Source organism: Bubalus bubalis, chromosome 15 (genome assembly GCF_019923935.1).
Source record: "Bubalus bubalis isolate 160015118507 breed Murrah chromosome 15, NDDB_SH_1, whole genome shotgun sequence".
NCBI lineage: Eukaryota > Metazoa > Chordata > Mammalia > Artiodactyla > Bovidae > Bubalus > Bubalus bubalis.
In genome coordinates this window covers 17,649,995-17,667,278 of record NC_059171.1, presented here as the reverse complement: position 1 = coordinate 17,667,278, position 17,284 = coordinate 17,649,995, and the positions used below count along the sequence as shown (strand labels likewise).

The following is a 17,284-nucleotide window of genomic DNA, read 5'->3' as shown; positions in this document are numbered from 1 at the left end:
TCCATGAGGGATGTTCAGTATTTCAAAAATCCTCAAAGAAACTTAAATGAATTTGTTGGAGACAGGGCTGAGATATACTAAGTTTTTTGGTTACAGTCATATCAAGTCGGTGCAGTCAAGTTAGCTATTTTATCCTAAATACAGCATGTGTGGATGATGGAGCTGGATAAAAAGTGTTCCTGATAAAGGAGAGGATGATCTCTGAGACAGTTTTCAGCTCTAAAATTAAATGCTCTACGACCTCAGCATTCATGGGGTATGACTGAAGTGAAGGGTCATGGGACAGTGAAGGGGAGGAAGATACAAAAACACAAATATTTATTGAGGAATTTAATAAATTTGTGCCAAGGAATGTGTGGAGTACTGTGTGTACATTATCTCGCTTAATCCGCTCAACAGCCCTGTGGATTAAGTGTTTTTGCCTTTATTTTGGAAATGAGCTGTGTTTTAACTTTTACCAGGATCAACTGCCAGCAAGTAGCAGGGCTGGGATTAAGACTGTCTGCCTCTTTCCAGCACCATGTTGCTTTATAAAAACTACTGCTGTTAGCTAGCTCTTAGTAATTTCATTTTTCCAATTGGTAACAGGGTTGGCAATAAATGCTTTTTCCTGTCCCCTCTCTCTTGCTTGGTCTCGGTACCTTAGGCCAACATAGCCTACAGGTCCAGGGGCCCAGCCAGAGAGCAAAAGAACATCTAAGATGTGTCTTCAGTCACTCATCGCTGGCAGGGTTGCTTTGCCAAAAACTTTCCTAGCAAACAGCCTTCTGGCTTATGTGGATGAGAAGGCAATTTGCTGTGACCACAGGCAAAACTAAATACTGTCATAAATTCAGTGGAGTGGGAGAAGAGTAACTTCTAACCCTCTTCTTTTCCCACAGTTCCAGTGCTATGGGCGACAATAATTCTGGTCCATTTCACCTAATACTAACTTATAAGGTGCCACTGTTAGGATGCAAAGGAGACACTATTAAGAAAGAAATGTCTAGTATTTAATTACTAGGACCAGAAACTTTCTTCTCCAATAGCATTTGCACAGTGAGATATCCTCCTGTTAATTAACAGAATTTTTGTTGTCTCAAACACCCTTTTCCCTCCTGTCCAAGAAACACTGTTTTAATATGTGTATATGAGAAATTTTTATTAGTTGTCCCCTTTACTCCCTCAAATATATCTAAATCTAGAAGAATGGTTCTTTATCATATCTTTGTTAAAGCTAGGAGAAGAAATAAAAAGCAGTGTTTTTTAAAAAAGTATTTTTTTCCTATAGTACATAAGACGCACAAAGTTTAGTGCGATGGGACACACTTCTAAAATACATAACCTTGGGCCAACAGTTTTCTAGAATCTAGATTAAGTTTGGGATTTGGTAACTAAAAACAATAGGGAGGAAGACTACTACCTGGAGACAAGATTTGAAGGTGAACCTACTTGGAAGAGTATAATAACTATGCCAGATTTCACATTAGAAGGGAGCAGAGCCTTACGAAGACTTCACATTCCCCAAGAAAACCATATTTACACAATTAACAATTGTTTTGTTGGAAAAAAAAAAAAAGCTTTCCTTATTGCATGCAGACACATGTGGGCTGTGTAAAAATATAAGAGATGTGTAACCCACGGTAAACACAAAGTAATGATCTTAAACAGGCCAAATCCTTGAACTCGTCATTAATAAATGTCTCTCCTGCATTCAGCTACCCGGGCTGCTGGGAGCCTGTTTTCTTCAAGTACTTCAAACACGGAAATCCAGGAACATTTATTATTTTAATCCATTACAGGCAGTGCTTGATTTAACTTTATTGGTTATGGTGGTGGTAGTGGTTATAAGTGGGGGTATAGCAATGTTCTTTTACACATCATTTCAAAAGGGCTTAATTATATTTTATAGTTTGGGCCAGGAATTCTGCTTTTTTTTTTGTCTAACAAGGTTCAAATGGAGTTCAGGTCGGTGATTAATCAGAAGAAAAAGTCGGAGATGGCTATCTGTCTGAGATGAGCTCATCTCCGTCTATGAAAGGCTGGGCAGGTACTTGGTGTTCGCTGCGCCACAGCCCATGAGCATGCTCGGACATCTGAAGATGGCTGCTTATGGGACGAATTTTACTTTTCAGGCAGCCTGGAAATGAACACATCAGAAATCTCACCCAGTGGTTTTCTTCTAAATTTCTGAAGTTACTATCCTAAGGTATTTAAAGGCTTCCCATTAAAATCCAAAGCAGTAAACTTAGTAACCTCACAGCACTAAAAAAAGTGTACATGAATAACAAAAATCACGCGACAATAAAAAAAAGAAACACATAAACCCTTTAGCAGAAAAATTTTAAATATTCCAAATGAAAGATGTCGACTTCATATAATTTGGTTAAGCAAAATAAAAAAATATGACCATAGAAATATGCCTGAACATCATATATCTACTAGTAAGTTTTTTTTTTTAAAATATCAAACGTTAATTTTTTTGCCTCTGTTTTTTGAGGGGGTAAAAAAAGATAATTTCTAAGATAGCAGTACTAACATTATTTATTATTGTCCAAAATTCTATCTAATCATATATTATTGATAACAATTACAGCCAAGAGAATAAAATCTGTATGTTGGGATTTCTTTTCCATTGCATATAATTTCTAAGAGAGAGGACAAGAAAATTACTCACCAAGAGACTTAGGCATTTACCTTTTTTATTTCCCACTGTATTAGAGAAAAGAATAATGGGACATTATTTGGAAAAAAAAAGTTATGAGAACTTTACTTTTTCCACATATTTCCCATTCAATTTTTAGAACATCCTATGGGTTTGTGAATGTCTCAGTAGTTGACCATTATGCACAGAAAAATCATTGAAAAAAAATCAGTAATTCACAGGTTATTTAAGAGCAAAAAAAGGAGGACAGGCCAGTTCATCAGTAGCAACTTTGAACCTTGTTATAAAGTAATAGGAGGGAATCTGACCAGGATTAATAGTGGTCCTCAGTGCTGAGATGAGGGGTGTCAGGTTTCACAGACTCTAGGCCATCTGTTCTGCCTGCCTACATTTTACTTCTGCAAAACCATAAACGTACCTCTACCTCAGGGACTATAGAGAGGCATTAGAATTCTTCTGCTTTTCATTATCACAAGATTCAGTAACTCATTTCATTGTCAAGATAATCCCCTTTTACTCTTTCTTTTGCGCTTGCTGGGTATGCCAAAATGACAAATAAAACCCCAGATGTTACAGACCCAATGAGGTCTCCACCTTTCCTTGAGTGTTGGGTTTAAGCTACTTGAGACACGGTGTCAAATATGACAGGACCCTGATGCCCACACCCAATATTCATTAAGGTTTGTTAGTGATTTGTATAGCTGTCTACAAGCTGTACTTCCACTTCAATCCTCAGTGGCTGTTTAAAAGTTAAGTGTGTCCTCTGGCTTTAACTGTTGAAGAATTCATTTCCTATTGTTCAGGCATTGGAAAAAGGTGCTATTTCTTTCTAAAAGTAACAAAAATCTTTGGGGTGTTGTAAATGGCTTGTTATTGCAATATATTATTTTAGGTAGTCATATTTAATTTAATGTTTTATTTCCCCTCAGGTTTACTTGCATTTCTGCAGCATCCACTGGCTATGACAATGCCTTAGGAGATTGTCCTCAGGAGAGTCAGTTGACTCTGGAATGAAAAGCTGGAGCTCCGCTCTGTATCAATTAATGACCTAGTTTCACTTTTCAGGACATGAAAAGGAGCTTTAGTTCTTTACATTTTTATTGGTCCTGAATGCAGTGAACACGAGAAGAGGCATTTGTATCCGTGAAGAATAATGTGGTTATGCTTGCTTGCTTTCTACTTTTTGTTTATACACAAAGATAAGTACATATGGATGACAGAGGCTGGGGTAGTGAAAGTTATTTAAACCACAGTTCTTTGACTAGGAATTCAACTTATTGCTTTCTGCATGGATGAAAGTCCCCTCAGTCCCTATGGAAAGGGGATTCTTGCAATTTTTCCTTGATTCGGACTAACATGCCAGCCAAGATGGCCTCACTCAGGCTCTTCCCCAGCCCTCTGTGCCACCTAACTTGTTCATACCCTATTCTCCCTTTTCCTCATCTACAGGGAGCTTGCTAATAGACGTGCCCCTAAGAAAGAGCAAGGCAGCTTAAAGCCCAGCTATTTCACAGCCTGAATTGTGTACCCTTGTTTGCCGAAATCTAAGAAGTGCCGCCCTAATAGAGCCATAATTTACTCTGACAAGGAGAGCTAAAGTCTGCAGCTCACTCTCCACCCTGCCTGTGCAAAGTTCTATACTGCTGGTTCAGAATTTATAGCTATATACTTAAGGTTTCTCCAAAACGCCATACTTCAAACAGCAAAAAAGACGAGATGTGTGTGTGTGTGTGGGGTGGGGACGGGTTGTTATATTTTTTTAAGAAGAACATACTACAGAATGGGCCAGATTTAATGGACAGTAAAAGAAACATCTGCCTTAAAATGTTTCAGAAAATAAGATAAAAATTTAAAACAAGATTAATTTCGTTATCAATAACATAATCATAGAAGATTTTGCAGCATTATACACAATCATAGAAATTTTGGGGATTATACACCAATTTAAAAAAATACAAGCATTACATCTTATATGTAAAGTTCTAAAATCAGAACTTTAGGGCCATTTTACCAAAGACACATGGGAGAATATAAGTATTCTAGCAGAAATATGAGTTGGGTTATTATAAGTCACTGCTACACTAGCATCTGTAGAATGGAATTTAAAAAAACCCACGTCCCTTGAAACTCGGATAGTTTAGGGCCACGGAATAGTACAGAAAGCTAAGAAGAACTCACAGACTTTCTTTTAAAGTGGAAAATATTTAACCATTTCATTCTGTTTCAAATGATGAAAACATTTCAGTGAATAATCTGTACATATTTTGTTGTAAAAACCAGTAAATGAACATAAAAGCATTTCAGATTTAAATGTACTGAGAATGTCGTGGGGGAGAACATTAACTTTTGTCTCTCATTCTTTTATTATTTCCTTTCTGCACACACTTCCCATAAGCTTATGACGGTTTAGATAATTAAAAAAAATATAATCATTAGGCAAACTCAAATATTTTTTGTACTTTTCACAAGTGAAGAAACATGCCTACGACACATTCCCAATTGTGTTTCTCTAAATATTACTTAGAATGTAAGATTCCTCTAGCATTACAAATCTATTTCAGCTCCTAAATTAAAACTCATCTGGAAAGGACTGTTTTACCCTGTTTATATAACATTGTCACATAAAGAGTGTTAAAAAAAATATTTCACTAAAAATAGCTTGCGTAAGTTAGGGATTAGAGTAGTTTCTGCTGCTATAATTGTTCCTTTGTAGTTTTTTCCATGATGTTTTTGCACAGTGTTTTTGACTGTGTTTATTAAAGTCAGCACATCAAAAAGGATCAAAGAGAAAGTGAGTGAGAACCAAAGAAACCCCAAGTGTGCTGTCTCATTGGGGAGTTATGCAGATTCGCATAAACAAGTGCAAATTGTTGAGGTTTTAATGAAAATTTTCTACAATTATTTTATCTTAAGTCATTCTATACAATAACATCTGTACAGCAGATGGCTATGCTATACCAAGGCAGTGCTCCTTTTCTTTCTCTGTTTAATAGTACATCTGAGATGACTACTTTTGTCACTGTGCTCAATTTGGTTCAGCAAATAATTTGAAAAGTGCAGCTGCTGCAGATGGTCGCAATAGTTATATAAACTGTAAAATCAAAGACACAGTTAAGTATTTCTGTATTAGATTCAAACTATAAAAATCTGACATTAACTCCATTGGGCTCAAAGATACACTATTAAAACTTTTGGTTGCGTACAGAACGATGTCACTGGAAAATACAAAAAGAAATACGACTACTGGTAGGACATTTTTTTTTTTGGCTGGAAAATACTTTTTACAACTTACTAAAAATAAACCTTGAATATATATTTGCATATATTTCATCCAAGTTGCAAACCATGAATTTTTAAGATAGGTAAATATACAATTAAATGAATGTTCAGAGCTTAAACTATGTTTTACTTCTTAAAAATTTTCCTTGGTAGAAAATCAATGTCTGAAAAATACATAGTAATCTCTTAATTATAATTTCCTAGAAATCAACCTACAACAATAACTAGAGCTTTCAATCTCACTTCATTTAATCATAATTTATTATTATTTTGCCAACTTTGTTTTCTTTTTTTTTTCGAGCATGCCATCACATCAAGCAGAAATGTAGATAAAACAGATTTGGTGTTTGTTACACTCATACTAAAACTATTTCTATCCATATTAATTAAATGGCTAACTTCAATCTGATTTGATTTGTTGATGCAAATAACTACTTAAGAACATTTGCTGGACACTACAGATTATAGTTATATAAAGTATTTCTTAGTCAAGGGTATAGTTTCTACTGTATTTAACTAGATATAAGAGTTATAACTATAAAAAGAATGGGGTACTAAAGGGTAAAACAAGTTACACAACCAGAATGCATCTACTACTTCGAAAAGGTCAGTGAGAAGATTTTAATTATATTTTAGAGAAACTTACTGAGAACAGACACTATTGAATATGAATAGCAAATGAATGAAACAAGAAATGAGGATGACTGAGCACAGTACATATTAAATGCTTTCATTCTACTTCAGTCCTAACCTTTCCTTGCTATGATTCAGGTACAACTGGAAAGACGTGGGAATGGTCCCAGCGTGGTCTGGATTGTAATTTATTTGTGGATAAATCAGACATTGTAGCCTTCAGTGCTTCATAGTCTTTCATGTACCATGGACCTTACATTTTTCATTTCTAACTTTTAAGACAATAAAAAAATACAGTGCTTTTAAGCTGGCTTGGTCACAAATACTTCTGGTAAGAAAGAAATAAATCATTTATTTTTTGGCCTAAAATTCATACTTCTCAACTACAAAACTTCTTCTTTACCTCGTCAACTACTGTGCCCAAATTGACTATACAATTAGTCCCAGCTGCCACTTTTTAGTAAGCAACTGAGTTGCATACAGTTTCAGGATTTACTTTATCCCCTATAGGACCCCTCTAGCCCCACTTCTTCCCTCCAAATTAAAGTGGAAAAAATGTTTTCCTTTTGCTACTTTTACTTTCAGAGCACAGCTTCTGGCTTCAGTGCACTGAACTTTAACAGTAGCCGTTTCTGTGATTGAAAATGGTTATTCCCCACCTGTACCTTGTTTTTTCTCTTCCCCTCCTCACATTCCTTCTACCTACTCTTTTTGATTCAGTGTGAAAAAGCACCGAACAATTTAGGCATGGTAACAAAAGAGGACAATGTAGATGTCACTGCCCATTAATTTCTCACCTCTCCACTCATCAAGGACATTCAGTTGCCAGGTCCAGGCTCCTTTGCTCAGCTAGGCACTGAAGCAGGGCCTTTCCTTGCAGGTGTTGCTGTCTGAGAATCTTCAGTGGCACTGTCTCTGCAAAGTTGAACCTTGGCTTCTATTACTTTTGGTGTAGCACTTCTGCCACCAGAGCAATTTTTTTTTTTTTTTAAATAAATTGTTACCAATGACTTAATGGAGCACATCAGAATCACCTGTAGGGCTTGTTGGAAGACGTATTTCTGGGCGCCACGCCCAGAGTTTCTGATTCAGTAGGTCAGGAGTAGAGTCAGAATTTGCGTTTCTAACAAGCTCCCAGATGCTGCTGGTTCCGAGACTACACTTTGAAAGCTACTACTTGGATGGTTTGCAAAACCTGATGCTTACTCTGTTCTTACACTACAGCTATGTTAGGTAAAAAGAAATTTGGGAATGAACAGTTATAAAGAAGTCTGTAGGAACACGCCTAAAGAGGTAGACAAGAACACTTTGGGGCATAAAATACTTAGGCTTAAATAATTTGTTGTAACACTTTCTTTAAAATAAGGCAAGAAACCAGAAATGTACCCATCTCTAATGGTTCTTGAAACTTTTTGCCTCTACATAATACAAACCTTCAACATTATGCAGTTTTAGATGTTAACAAGTCATTGACATCTCTCTTGCCCCTTTACTGTGACTTACCAGGTACTTTCTGCGCTGCTTTGACATTAAGGCTTCCACTGAGGGTGGATAAAGATGCCAACAGGCATGGTTTATTAGGATGGGGGACAGTTTCCATGGAGACCACAATCTGAGTAGTATGAACAGAAATTTTTTGAAAGCAGGACATCGTTCTCCATATGTTTTCTTGAAATGGAATCTTTTGTGCTCCATCACCATGAACTTTAAGCTTGGATAACTTCCCACGGTAACATTTGGAGGCTGGAAGCGCATCCTTACTCAGCACAGCGTCTGACGGTGCTGAGGACGCTTTGCTGTGTACATTTTTTATCTTCTTCAAAAAATGGTTTATTTGATCCAACTTGGTAAAACTCAGGTTTGCTTTCAAAGGCTTTGATATATCCAAGTTGATGTCTGCTGTAGAAGTGAAAAGGGTAAGAAAATTACTGAAGTTCTCTTATTGCAAATAAGCCTTTACTTCCCTGTCAAACTCCTATTTCAGTTTCCCAACACCTGTACTGTGGACTCATTAGGATGCCAGATGTTATAATTCTTTTACTTACCACCTATTCTTTCCATGTAGTTACTTGAAGGAACACTTTTCCTGCACTACTCTTGCCTGCATTCCTGTTCCAATCATGTAACTGTCTGTTCCTGAAGACTGAAGGCCACACATGGACATCTACCCTCTACTTGGAGGCAAAGTTGAGCAGCCTTTCCAGTTTGTTACTGGGCTGACATTCTTCTTTCTGGGGTTAAAAGGACCTGCCTTAGTACCCAGCACAATGTTTGACACAAATACTGGTATTAATAAATAATCTGTCCAACTGATTAACTGAAGTAGCCTCCCCACCACTGTCTGATAAAGTATATACACAAAAACGTTTGTTTCTCCTCTTCAACCCGCTAAAACCCAGAAAAGTCCCTACATCTTTCCCTGTATTCTGTGTTGAACAAGTTTCAAATATCTCATCCAATGTAACCTGGGTAGACTGAGATCTCTTAAACTCCATTTTACATGTATCACACACCAGATGTCGTCCTTATTTGTCACTTAATCACATGACATTAAGATGTTTCTGTTTTTGCGTTCTCGCTTCCGTTTCTGTCATCAATAAGATGTAAGACTATACGGATCGTGAGAGCAGAGTACAGCACTCATCTTTATACCCAGTGCCTGGCACAGTGTGTTTCTCATATGTATGTGTTCAGTAAATGGCTGAGTTTAACTAACCTAATTAAGTATTCTTTTCACTACAGCCTGAGATAATACAAGACATAATCATAGATGAAGCTAGGAATAGCAAATTATCAAGCAGACAAAGCTCATATTCTGTTTTCAACAGGAGGACCTCTGTTCATCTTCTTCAGATTTCAGCACCTTAGAGTTTCCTCCTGGCTACCCAGGCTTGCTCCGGGTACCATTCCTCTTGTGTGTCTTTCCTTGGGTTTCTTTTATCAGACTAAGGAAAATTCTGAGAGAACTGCTTCTAGCTAACTGTCCACTGGAAAGGGTCAGGCAGTTGAGTCAACCTTCTGTAATATTAAAATATTCTCTGTTCCCTATATTTATTTAAGCAGGAAAAAAACACCCTAATTTAAAGAAATTATTTTTTAACATCTTTATTGACATATTATTAACTCACATATCCATACAATTTACCTATTTAAAGTGTACAATTCAATAGTTCTTATTATACTCACAAGATTGTGTACTAATCACTACTATCTAATTCCAGAACATTATCACCACCAATGGGGGAAGAAATTCCCATGCTGTTTAGCAGTCCCTACTCATTCCCCACTTCCAACCCTCAGGCAACCAATAAGCTAATTTCTATCTCTATAGATTGCCTATTCTGGACATTTCATATAAACTGAATCACATAAAATCCTGCTTTTTGTGTCTGGTTTCTTTCAGTTAACATAATACAAATTTTTAAGGTTCATTTGTGTTGAATCATATGTCATCAGTACATCATTCCTTTTTTTATGACTGACTAATACTCCATCATGTGGATATACTGTAGTATACTGCTTATTCATTATCAGTTTGTGGACATTTGGGTTGTTTCTACTTTTTGGTTATTAATGAATAATATTGCTGGGGCTTCCCAAGTGGTGCTAGTGGTAAAGAATCCGCCTGCTAATGCAGGTAGACCGACATAAGAGACACAGGTTCGATCCCTGGGTGGAGAAGATCCCCTGGAGTAGGGCACGAGAACCCACTCCAGTGGAGAATCCAATGGACAGAGGAGCCTGGTGGGCTCCAGTCCATAGGGTCCACACAGAGTCAGACACGACTGAAGTGACTTAGCACACACGGATAATACTGCTATGAATGTTAATATGCAAATTTTTATATGAATATGTTTTCAATTCTTTAAGGTATCTACCTAGAAGTGAAATTGCTGGGTTATATTTGATTACGGCAATCCTAGTGGGTGTGAAGTGGTATCCCATTGTGATTTTGATTTGTATTTTCTTAATGATTAATGCGGAGAAGGCAATGGCACCCCACTCCAGTACTCTTGCCTGGAAAATCCCATGGACGGAGGAGCCTGGTGGGTTGCAGTCCATGGGGTCGCTAAGAGTCGGACACAACTGAACGACTTCACTTTCACTTTTCACTTTCATGCATTGGAGAAGGAAATGGCAACCCACTCCAGTGTTCTTGCCTGGAGAATCACAGGGACGGGGGAGCCTGGTAGGCTACCGTCTATGGGGTCACACAGAGTTGGACACAACCGAAGTGACTTAGCATAGCAATGATTAATGATGTTGAGCATTTTTTCATATGCTTATTGGTGATGTGTATATATTCTTAGAAAAATGTCTATCACCTTTGTTCATTTTTAAATTGGGTTTTTTGTCTTCTTCTTATTAAATAGTATGAGTCTTTTACATTGATATATTCCAGATACAACTTCCTATCAGATATAGGATTTGCAAATATTTTCTCCCATTTTGTGAATTGTCTTTTCAGTTTCTGTGATTGTGTCATTTGCAGCACAAAAGATTTTAATTTTTGTTAAGTCCAACAGATTATTCTGTTTGAGCTTTTGGTGACATCAAAAAATCATTGCTTTATCCAAGGTGATAAAGATTCACAGTTACGCTTTCTTTTACAAGTTGTATAGTTTTACCTTTTTACATTTAGGTCTATGCTGCTGCTGCTGCTAAGTTGCTTCAGTCGTGTCCGACTCTGTGCGACTCCATAGACGGCAGCCCACCAGGCTCCCCCGTCCCTGGGATTCTCCAGGAAAGAATACTGGAGTGGGTTGCCATTTCCTTCTCCAATTTAGGTCTATAATTACTCTCAAATTAACTTTTGTGTTTTGTGTGAGGTAGGGGTTCAACTTAAATTTTTTTTTGCATAGGGAAATCCAGTTATACCAGCATCATTTTTGAAAGGCATTATTTTTGACTTGCAGAACAGGTTGGTGGGCAAAATATTTTAGGGTACTGCATGATTCAAATGACTCATACATCGTCCTGCTCTGCCTACAAAGTTTTTTATGTGGGCTTCTAAATTTTATGACCTCGCATAAAATAATACCATCTTTTACCACAATGAAAAAAATGAGCAATCTTAACAGATGATAGCAGCAACAGAAAAACTAAACAGCTAAAGTGGAAAGAAGACTCAGATACTGGGGCCAGAAGCTATCTGCTTTTGCCTGGATTCATGAGATTTAAAGTAAGGGTCAGAAGTAGCCATAAAAACAATTCACTGACCTACTCAGGAATTTGCCCAAATATCTACCTATACCAACTGCTGAGCCTAAGGGATCCACTTTCCCTGACTGTAGATTGGCAAAACATCCATAGAATGGTATGCATGAGAGCTGCTGAGTGCTATCTCAATATGGATTCTTGTATCTCAGATATGGTGGTCCCAGGGGCACAAGAAAAAACAAGAAAACCCAAACTATTTATCTTTGGTTATTTGCGTAACTTGTCCTTTGAGACTCTTTGAGTCATTTCTTCTCGAAAAGCCTTTCTTGATCACTGTGGTGGACTAAGGTGCCTCTCATTCATTGCTTCCAGAATATCCTGATTGTGTCATCATCAGATATCTATTTATTTTTATAGCTACTGCTTAGGGTCCAGATAACTATGAGCTCCTGAAAAATAAGGGCTGTTCTACATCTTAATATTCTGAGTGCCTAGGTGGTGCTAGTGGTAAAGAACCCACCTGCCAGTGCAGGAGATGTAAAAGATGCAGGTTCAATCCCTGGGTAGGGAAGATCGCCTGGAGGAGGGCACACGGCAACCCACTCCAGTATTCTTGCCTGGAAAATCCCATGGACAGAGGAGCCTGGCAGGCTACAGTCTATGGGGTCACACAGAATTGGACATGACTGAAGTGACTTAGCACACATGCAAAATGGATATTTAATGATGTAATGAAGGGGGAAGAAAAAGGAATGGATTTTTTCTTCCTACTTAACTCCCACAGGCTCATCAAGTCAATTCATCCAGAACAATCCATCACCTCCTCTCATTGTTGGTTCTTCTTCTTGTTTAGTCACTAAGTTGTGTCCAACTCTTTTGTGACCCAGTGGACGACAGCCCACCAGGCTTCTCTGTCCATGGGAATTCCTCTCACACATGCTATGTTCTCTGTCTCAGTTAATAACTCTAATCTACCAACTGGCTCAAATAAAAAAATCTGACTTTTTGACTCATTTCATTCCCTCTTTTCCTGGTGCAAATCTACTCAATGATTAAGTTCTGTCAATTTTATTTCCAAAATAATTGCCTGAATCCGATCTCTTTCTCTCCAGCATTCCAACCACTCCCCATTTTTTCCCCTTCATGCCTTTGATATTCTTCAGCTAATATAAAGCCTCCTAAAGGTTTCTCTGTCTAGACCGATTCCTGTTAATCCAGGCTACGGAGTAATTTCCAAATGATTTGTTTCAAATGTGATCCTGAGTGGTTCACTATTGCTTAAAACTGTAATGGCTTTTACCTATGGGATAGAAGATGAAGCTCCTTAGAATGGAAAAAAAAGATCCTGCCTTTTCTTATCCACAGCCACTGCCTGCCTCAAATATTAAAGCTCCAGAAATATCAAAGAGTTTACAGAGCCCACATCCCCCAGCCTGTGCGATGTCATACCATTAGGCCTTTGATCACATTGCTCCTTGGTCTAATGTACCTTTTCTTTGCCTAATGTCTAATCTCCAGGAAAATGCTCAACATTTTCTCCAAGTCGTTCCACAAAGCTGGTCCTACATAAGTATCTTTTGTGAGATTATGTCTCCCACCAATAGAGAAGATCCTTGAGTATACATTTTTCATCTTTAATACCTAGTGTTGGGCCTCAAACTCAGCATGAAGCACTTATTTGATCACTTCGTGTTGGAGCACACCAGAAATCTCTAATCTGGTTCTGTGGGAGGCAGAATTCTGAAGATGACCCCCTTCTGCCAAGATTCCTGTCCCCTGGTTATTGACTCAAACACTAAGCCAGGTACTGCTGTGCTGGAAGGGATTTTATAGGTGTGATAAACATTCCAGGTAAATTGAAGTTAAGCCCAAGATTACCTGGTGGGCTGATCTATTACTCGAGCCTCTTACAAAGTACAAGGAAGAGGCAGAAGGGGAAGTCAAGAGAGATTTGAAATGGGTCTATGATCTGTCATTGCTAGTTTGAGGATAGTAGGGATCATGTGAGAAGAAAAGGGTGCCCTAGAGGTGAGGGATGGTGGCACTGGGCACCACTAACAAGGAATTAGGGACCTGAGTCCTACAACCACAGGAAGTGGATTATGCAACAGATGGAATGAGTTTGGAAGTGGAATCTTCCACAGAGCTTCTAGATTAGAGCCCAGCCGAACTGACATCTTGATTTTGGTTTTGTGAGATTCTGAGCAGAGAATACAGCTAAATCCAAATGGACTTCTGACCTAGAGGATTGAGACAATAAGTTTGCGTTGCTATAAGCCACTATATTTGTGGTAATTTGTAATTCATCAATAGAAAACCAATACAAATTCCATATGCTAATATGGAGTATTTCCAGTTTCTAATGTGATTATAAATAAAGTTTCAAGGCCTAGGAATGTTTGCCCTAGCTTCTTTTACCTTTTCCCTCCAAAGCAAAAAATTCTAATATAGTTTGCTTTTTCTCTTTGTTAGTTGCCAACTCCTTTTCTTTAAATATTATTTCAGGGTTCCAGGAAAGATGGAACTATAACATCTGGAGATATTACAGCTTAAAAAAAAAAAAAAAACCTACAAAGAGCAGCTATTTGAAGACTCTGAAAAGTAAATCATAACAGGTAGATTGGGAAAGATGACTAAATTTCAAAATACCACCAAAATGGCTCGTTTTTTTCTGGCAATATTCTATAGTCTGGGGCAGCCAAAAACCTGAAGGTGGGCATCAGGTGTGGATAGAGGGAGTAGTCAGAAAAAGCCTCTATTTCTGGCTTCAGTAATGGGAAGGGAATTCCTAATGCCCGTAGGGACTATGAAGATCCCTCATTTTTTTCTTCTTATTCTTGTACCACAGAAAATAGGAGACAATATACTTAAATCCATTTTATGAAACTATCATTACTGATACCAAAACCAGACAAAGATAACAAAAGACAACTACAGACTAGTATGGTATCCATTAATTTCCCAAAGCAATATCAAGAACAGTCCACATACATCATCATTAGGAATTAGAAAAGTACAAATAAAAATGACAATGAAATATCTACTAGAATGGCTAAAATAAAAAAAAAAAACACTGACAATATAAGCTGCTGGAGATGATACGGAACTGGTGGGACCCTCATACATTGCTGGCGTAATGTCAAATGATACAGGCAATTTGGAAACATTTTAGTAGTTTCTTGTGTGTGTGTGTGTTATTCATTCATTCGTGTCCACCTTTTAGTGACCCCCATGGATAGCACCCTGCCAAGCTCCTCTGTCCATGGAATTCTCCAGGCAAGAATACTGGAGTGGGTAGCCATTCCCCTCTCCAGGCAATCTTCCTGACCCTGGGATCAAACCTAGGTCTTCTGTATTGCAGGCAGATTCTTTACTGTCTGAGCCACCAGAGAAGCCCCTTCTTATGACTTACATGACCCACCAATTCCAAGCCTAGGTATTTATCATAGAGGAATGAAACTTATAATCACATAACTACTTGTACACAAATGTTTAAAGTAGCTCTATTCATAATCACCAAAATTGGAAACAACTTCTATGCCCTTCAATGGATGAATTCTTATATGGCACATCTATAAAATGGAACACTACTCAGCAATGAAAAGGAATGTACTACTGACAGATGCAACAAATCTCAAGGATAGCATGTGACTTAAAGAAGCTAGTCTGAAAAGGTTACATGCTGTATGATTAGATTTGTATGACATTCTCAAAAAGACAAGACAAATAAAAATTCTAAAGTGACAGAGAGCAGTAATTATCAGAGATTAGGGCTTAGGGGAGGAGAAGGCAATGGCACCCCACTCCAGTACTCTTGCCTGGCAAATCCCATGGATGGAGGAGCCTGGAAGGGGTCCATGGGGTCCACTAAGAGTCGGACACGACTGAGCGACTTCACTTTCACTTTTCACTTTCATGCTTTGGAGAAGGAAATGGCAACCCACTCCAGTGTTCTTGCCTGGAGAATCCCAGGGACAGGGGAGCCTGGTGGGCTCTGTCTATGGGGTCGCACAGAGTCGGACACGACTGAAGTGACTTAGCAGCAGCAGTAGCAGGGCTTAGGGGCAAGTGTGATTACAAAGGACTACCACGAGAATTTAAGGTGGCAGAACTGTTCTGTATCTTGACTGTGGTAGTGGTTACATGAATCTACTCATGTATTAGAATCCACAGAACTATGTACCAATGAAGGACATTTTAATTTTTTTCTCTTTTATTTAAAAAATAAAAAAGAAAGAAAATTCTTTCAATGACTTTGTCATATGCATGACAGGACAGTTTTTTCCACCCCCTTTACTTTTTACCCTCACATGTAAAGGGCTGGACTGTGTGTGCCCTTATGTCTAGGGGAGGCCCACTTTAGACCTAAGTGTTAACCACCTCTGTACTGGGCCAGTTCTTCAGGTTTACTTTCCATTCTCCATGGCCCTTCCAACAGTGTAGTAGAACACCTACACTAACACCGTTAATGGTGAGATCAGGGTGCCCTTTCTGCAGAAGGTGAAAAAGACACAATGCTACTCCTAAATGTTACAGAAGCCATAGGATAATTTCTAATCTTACTGACACCAAATACTGTGGCACGTGAAAATTAGAGGCTTTAATTCAATAGCTAGACTAGAATCAGTTAAACCAGTAAAACTGAAAAGCACAGGTCAGTTTGGCACCATCTCAAGTAGTTTAATTAGGAAAGAGAATATAGTCCTTCCTAGGTCTTGGCTCATATTACAAAGTAAGTTTTAAAAGAAGGTTCTTTTTTATCAGTAGAAGTCAAATGCTGATAATTCAGAAAAATAAATGTGTATTAAAAGCTAGATGTATTGAAAGCTAGAAGCTAAATATGTATAAAAAGCTAATCATATTTGTGAATTTCAACTATGAATCTATTTGAGTTACATTAGCAACCTTATTCTACCAAACATGAACTTTAAGAAGTTTAAAAATCAGAAAGACACTTGAAATTTGCAAAGTCATCATTAAATGGTCTTTTCTACTTTAAAAAAAAAAATAAAATAAAAATCAGAAAGATCAATTTCCCAAAGCAACATCAATAACAGCTCACAATATTTATTCAGTACAAGTTTAACAGCTCAAAATGGGTTAAACTTTTTGTGCTGTCTCCACCATCTTCTGCACTGCAGGCGGATTCTTTATCACTGAGCCACCTGAGAAGCTATATACAAAGCACAGTCTACACACAAAGCACAAGACAAGTGTTACGTTAACTTTTTGTAAGAGACGACTAGATATTTAAAAGATTTAAATAATTTCCATTTTAGATGGTTTCTGTATGTCTGTCTGCATACAGTGCAACCTTTATGCATGGCTGCCCTCCGCTGGCCCACAAAGTCCCCCACTCTCAGCTCCCTAGAGCTGGAGTGTTGAACCACATTCTTTGCAAAACACAGCCTGTTCTATGTATAAACAGAGGGACTAGGGCAGTCCCATTGGACAAGTCAGACAATACTGCAGGTCAAGAGCCCCAAAGCAGAGCTTACAATGAGGCTATTCCTTTCAAAGTACCAGGTCCACGAAGAGATCTGTAGCATGTACCAGAATGAGAACCAC

At 38.0% G+C, this 17,284-nt stretch overlaps 1 protein-coding gene across 13 annotated transcripts in view; it reads right to left on the bottom strand.

Moving 5' to 3' along the window:
- VPS13B (vacuolar protein sorting 13 homolog B) overlaps positions 1-17,284 on the bottom strand; it is an 848,142-nt gene that overhangs the window by 177,662 nt on the left and 653,196 nt on the right. For 11 of the 13 annotated variants that reach the window (XM_044928327.2, XM_025264770.3, XM_025264772.3 and 8 more), the window contains one exon: positions 8,060-8,455. In XM_044928327.2, coding sequence (XP_044784262.2) covers positions 8,060-8,455 — 396 coding nt within the window. Of the gene's footprint in view, positions 1-8,059; positions 8,456-17,284 lie in introns of those variants that run through there. The other 2 variants (XM_025264768.3, XR_006640019.1) reach the window with 2 other exon arrangements.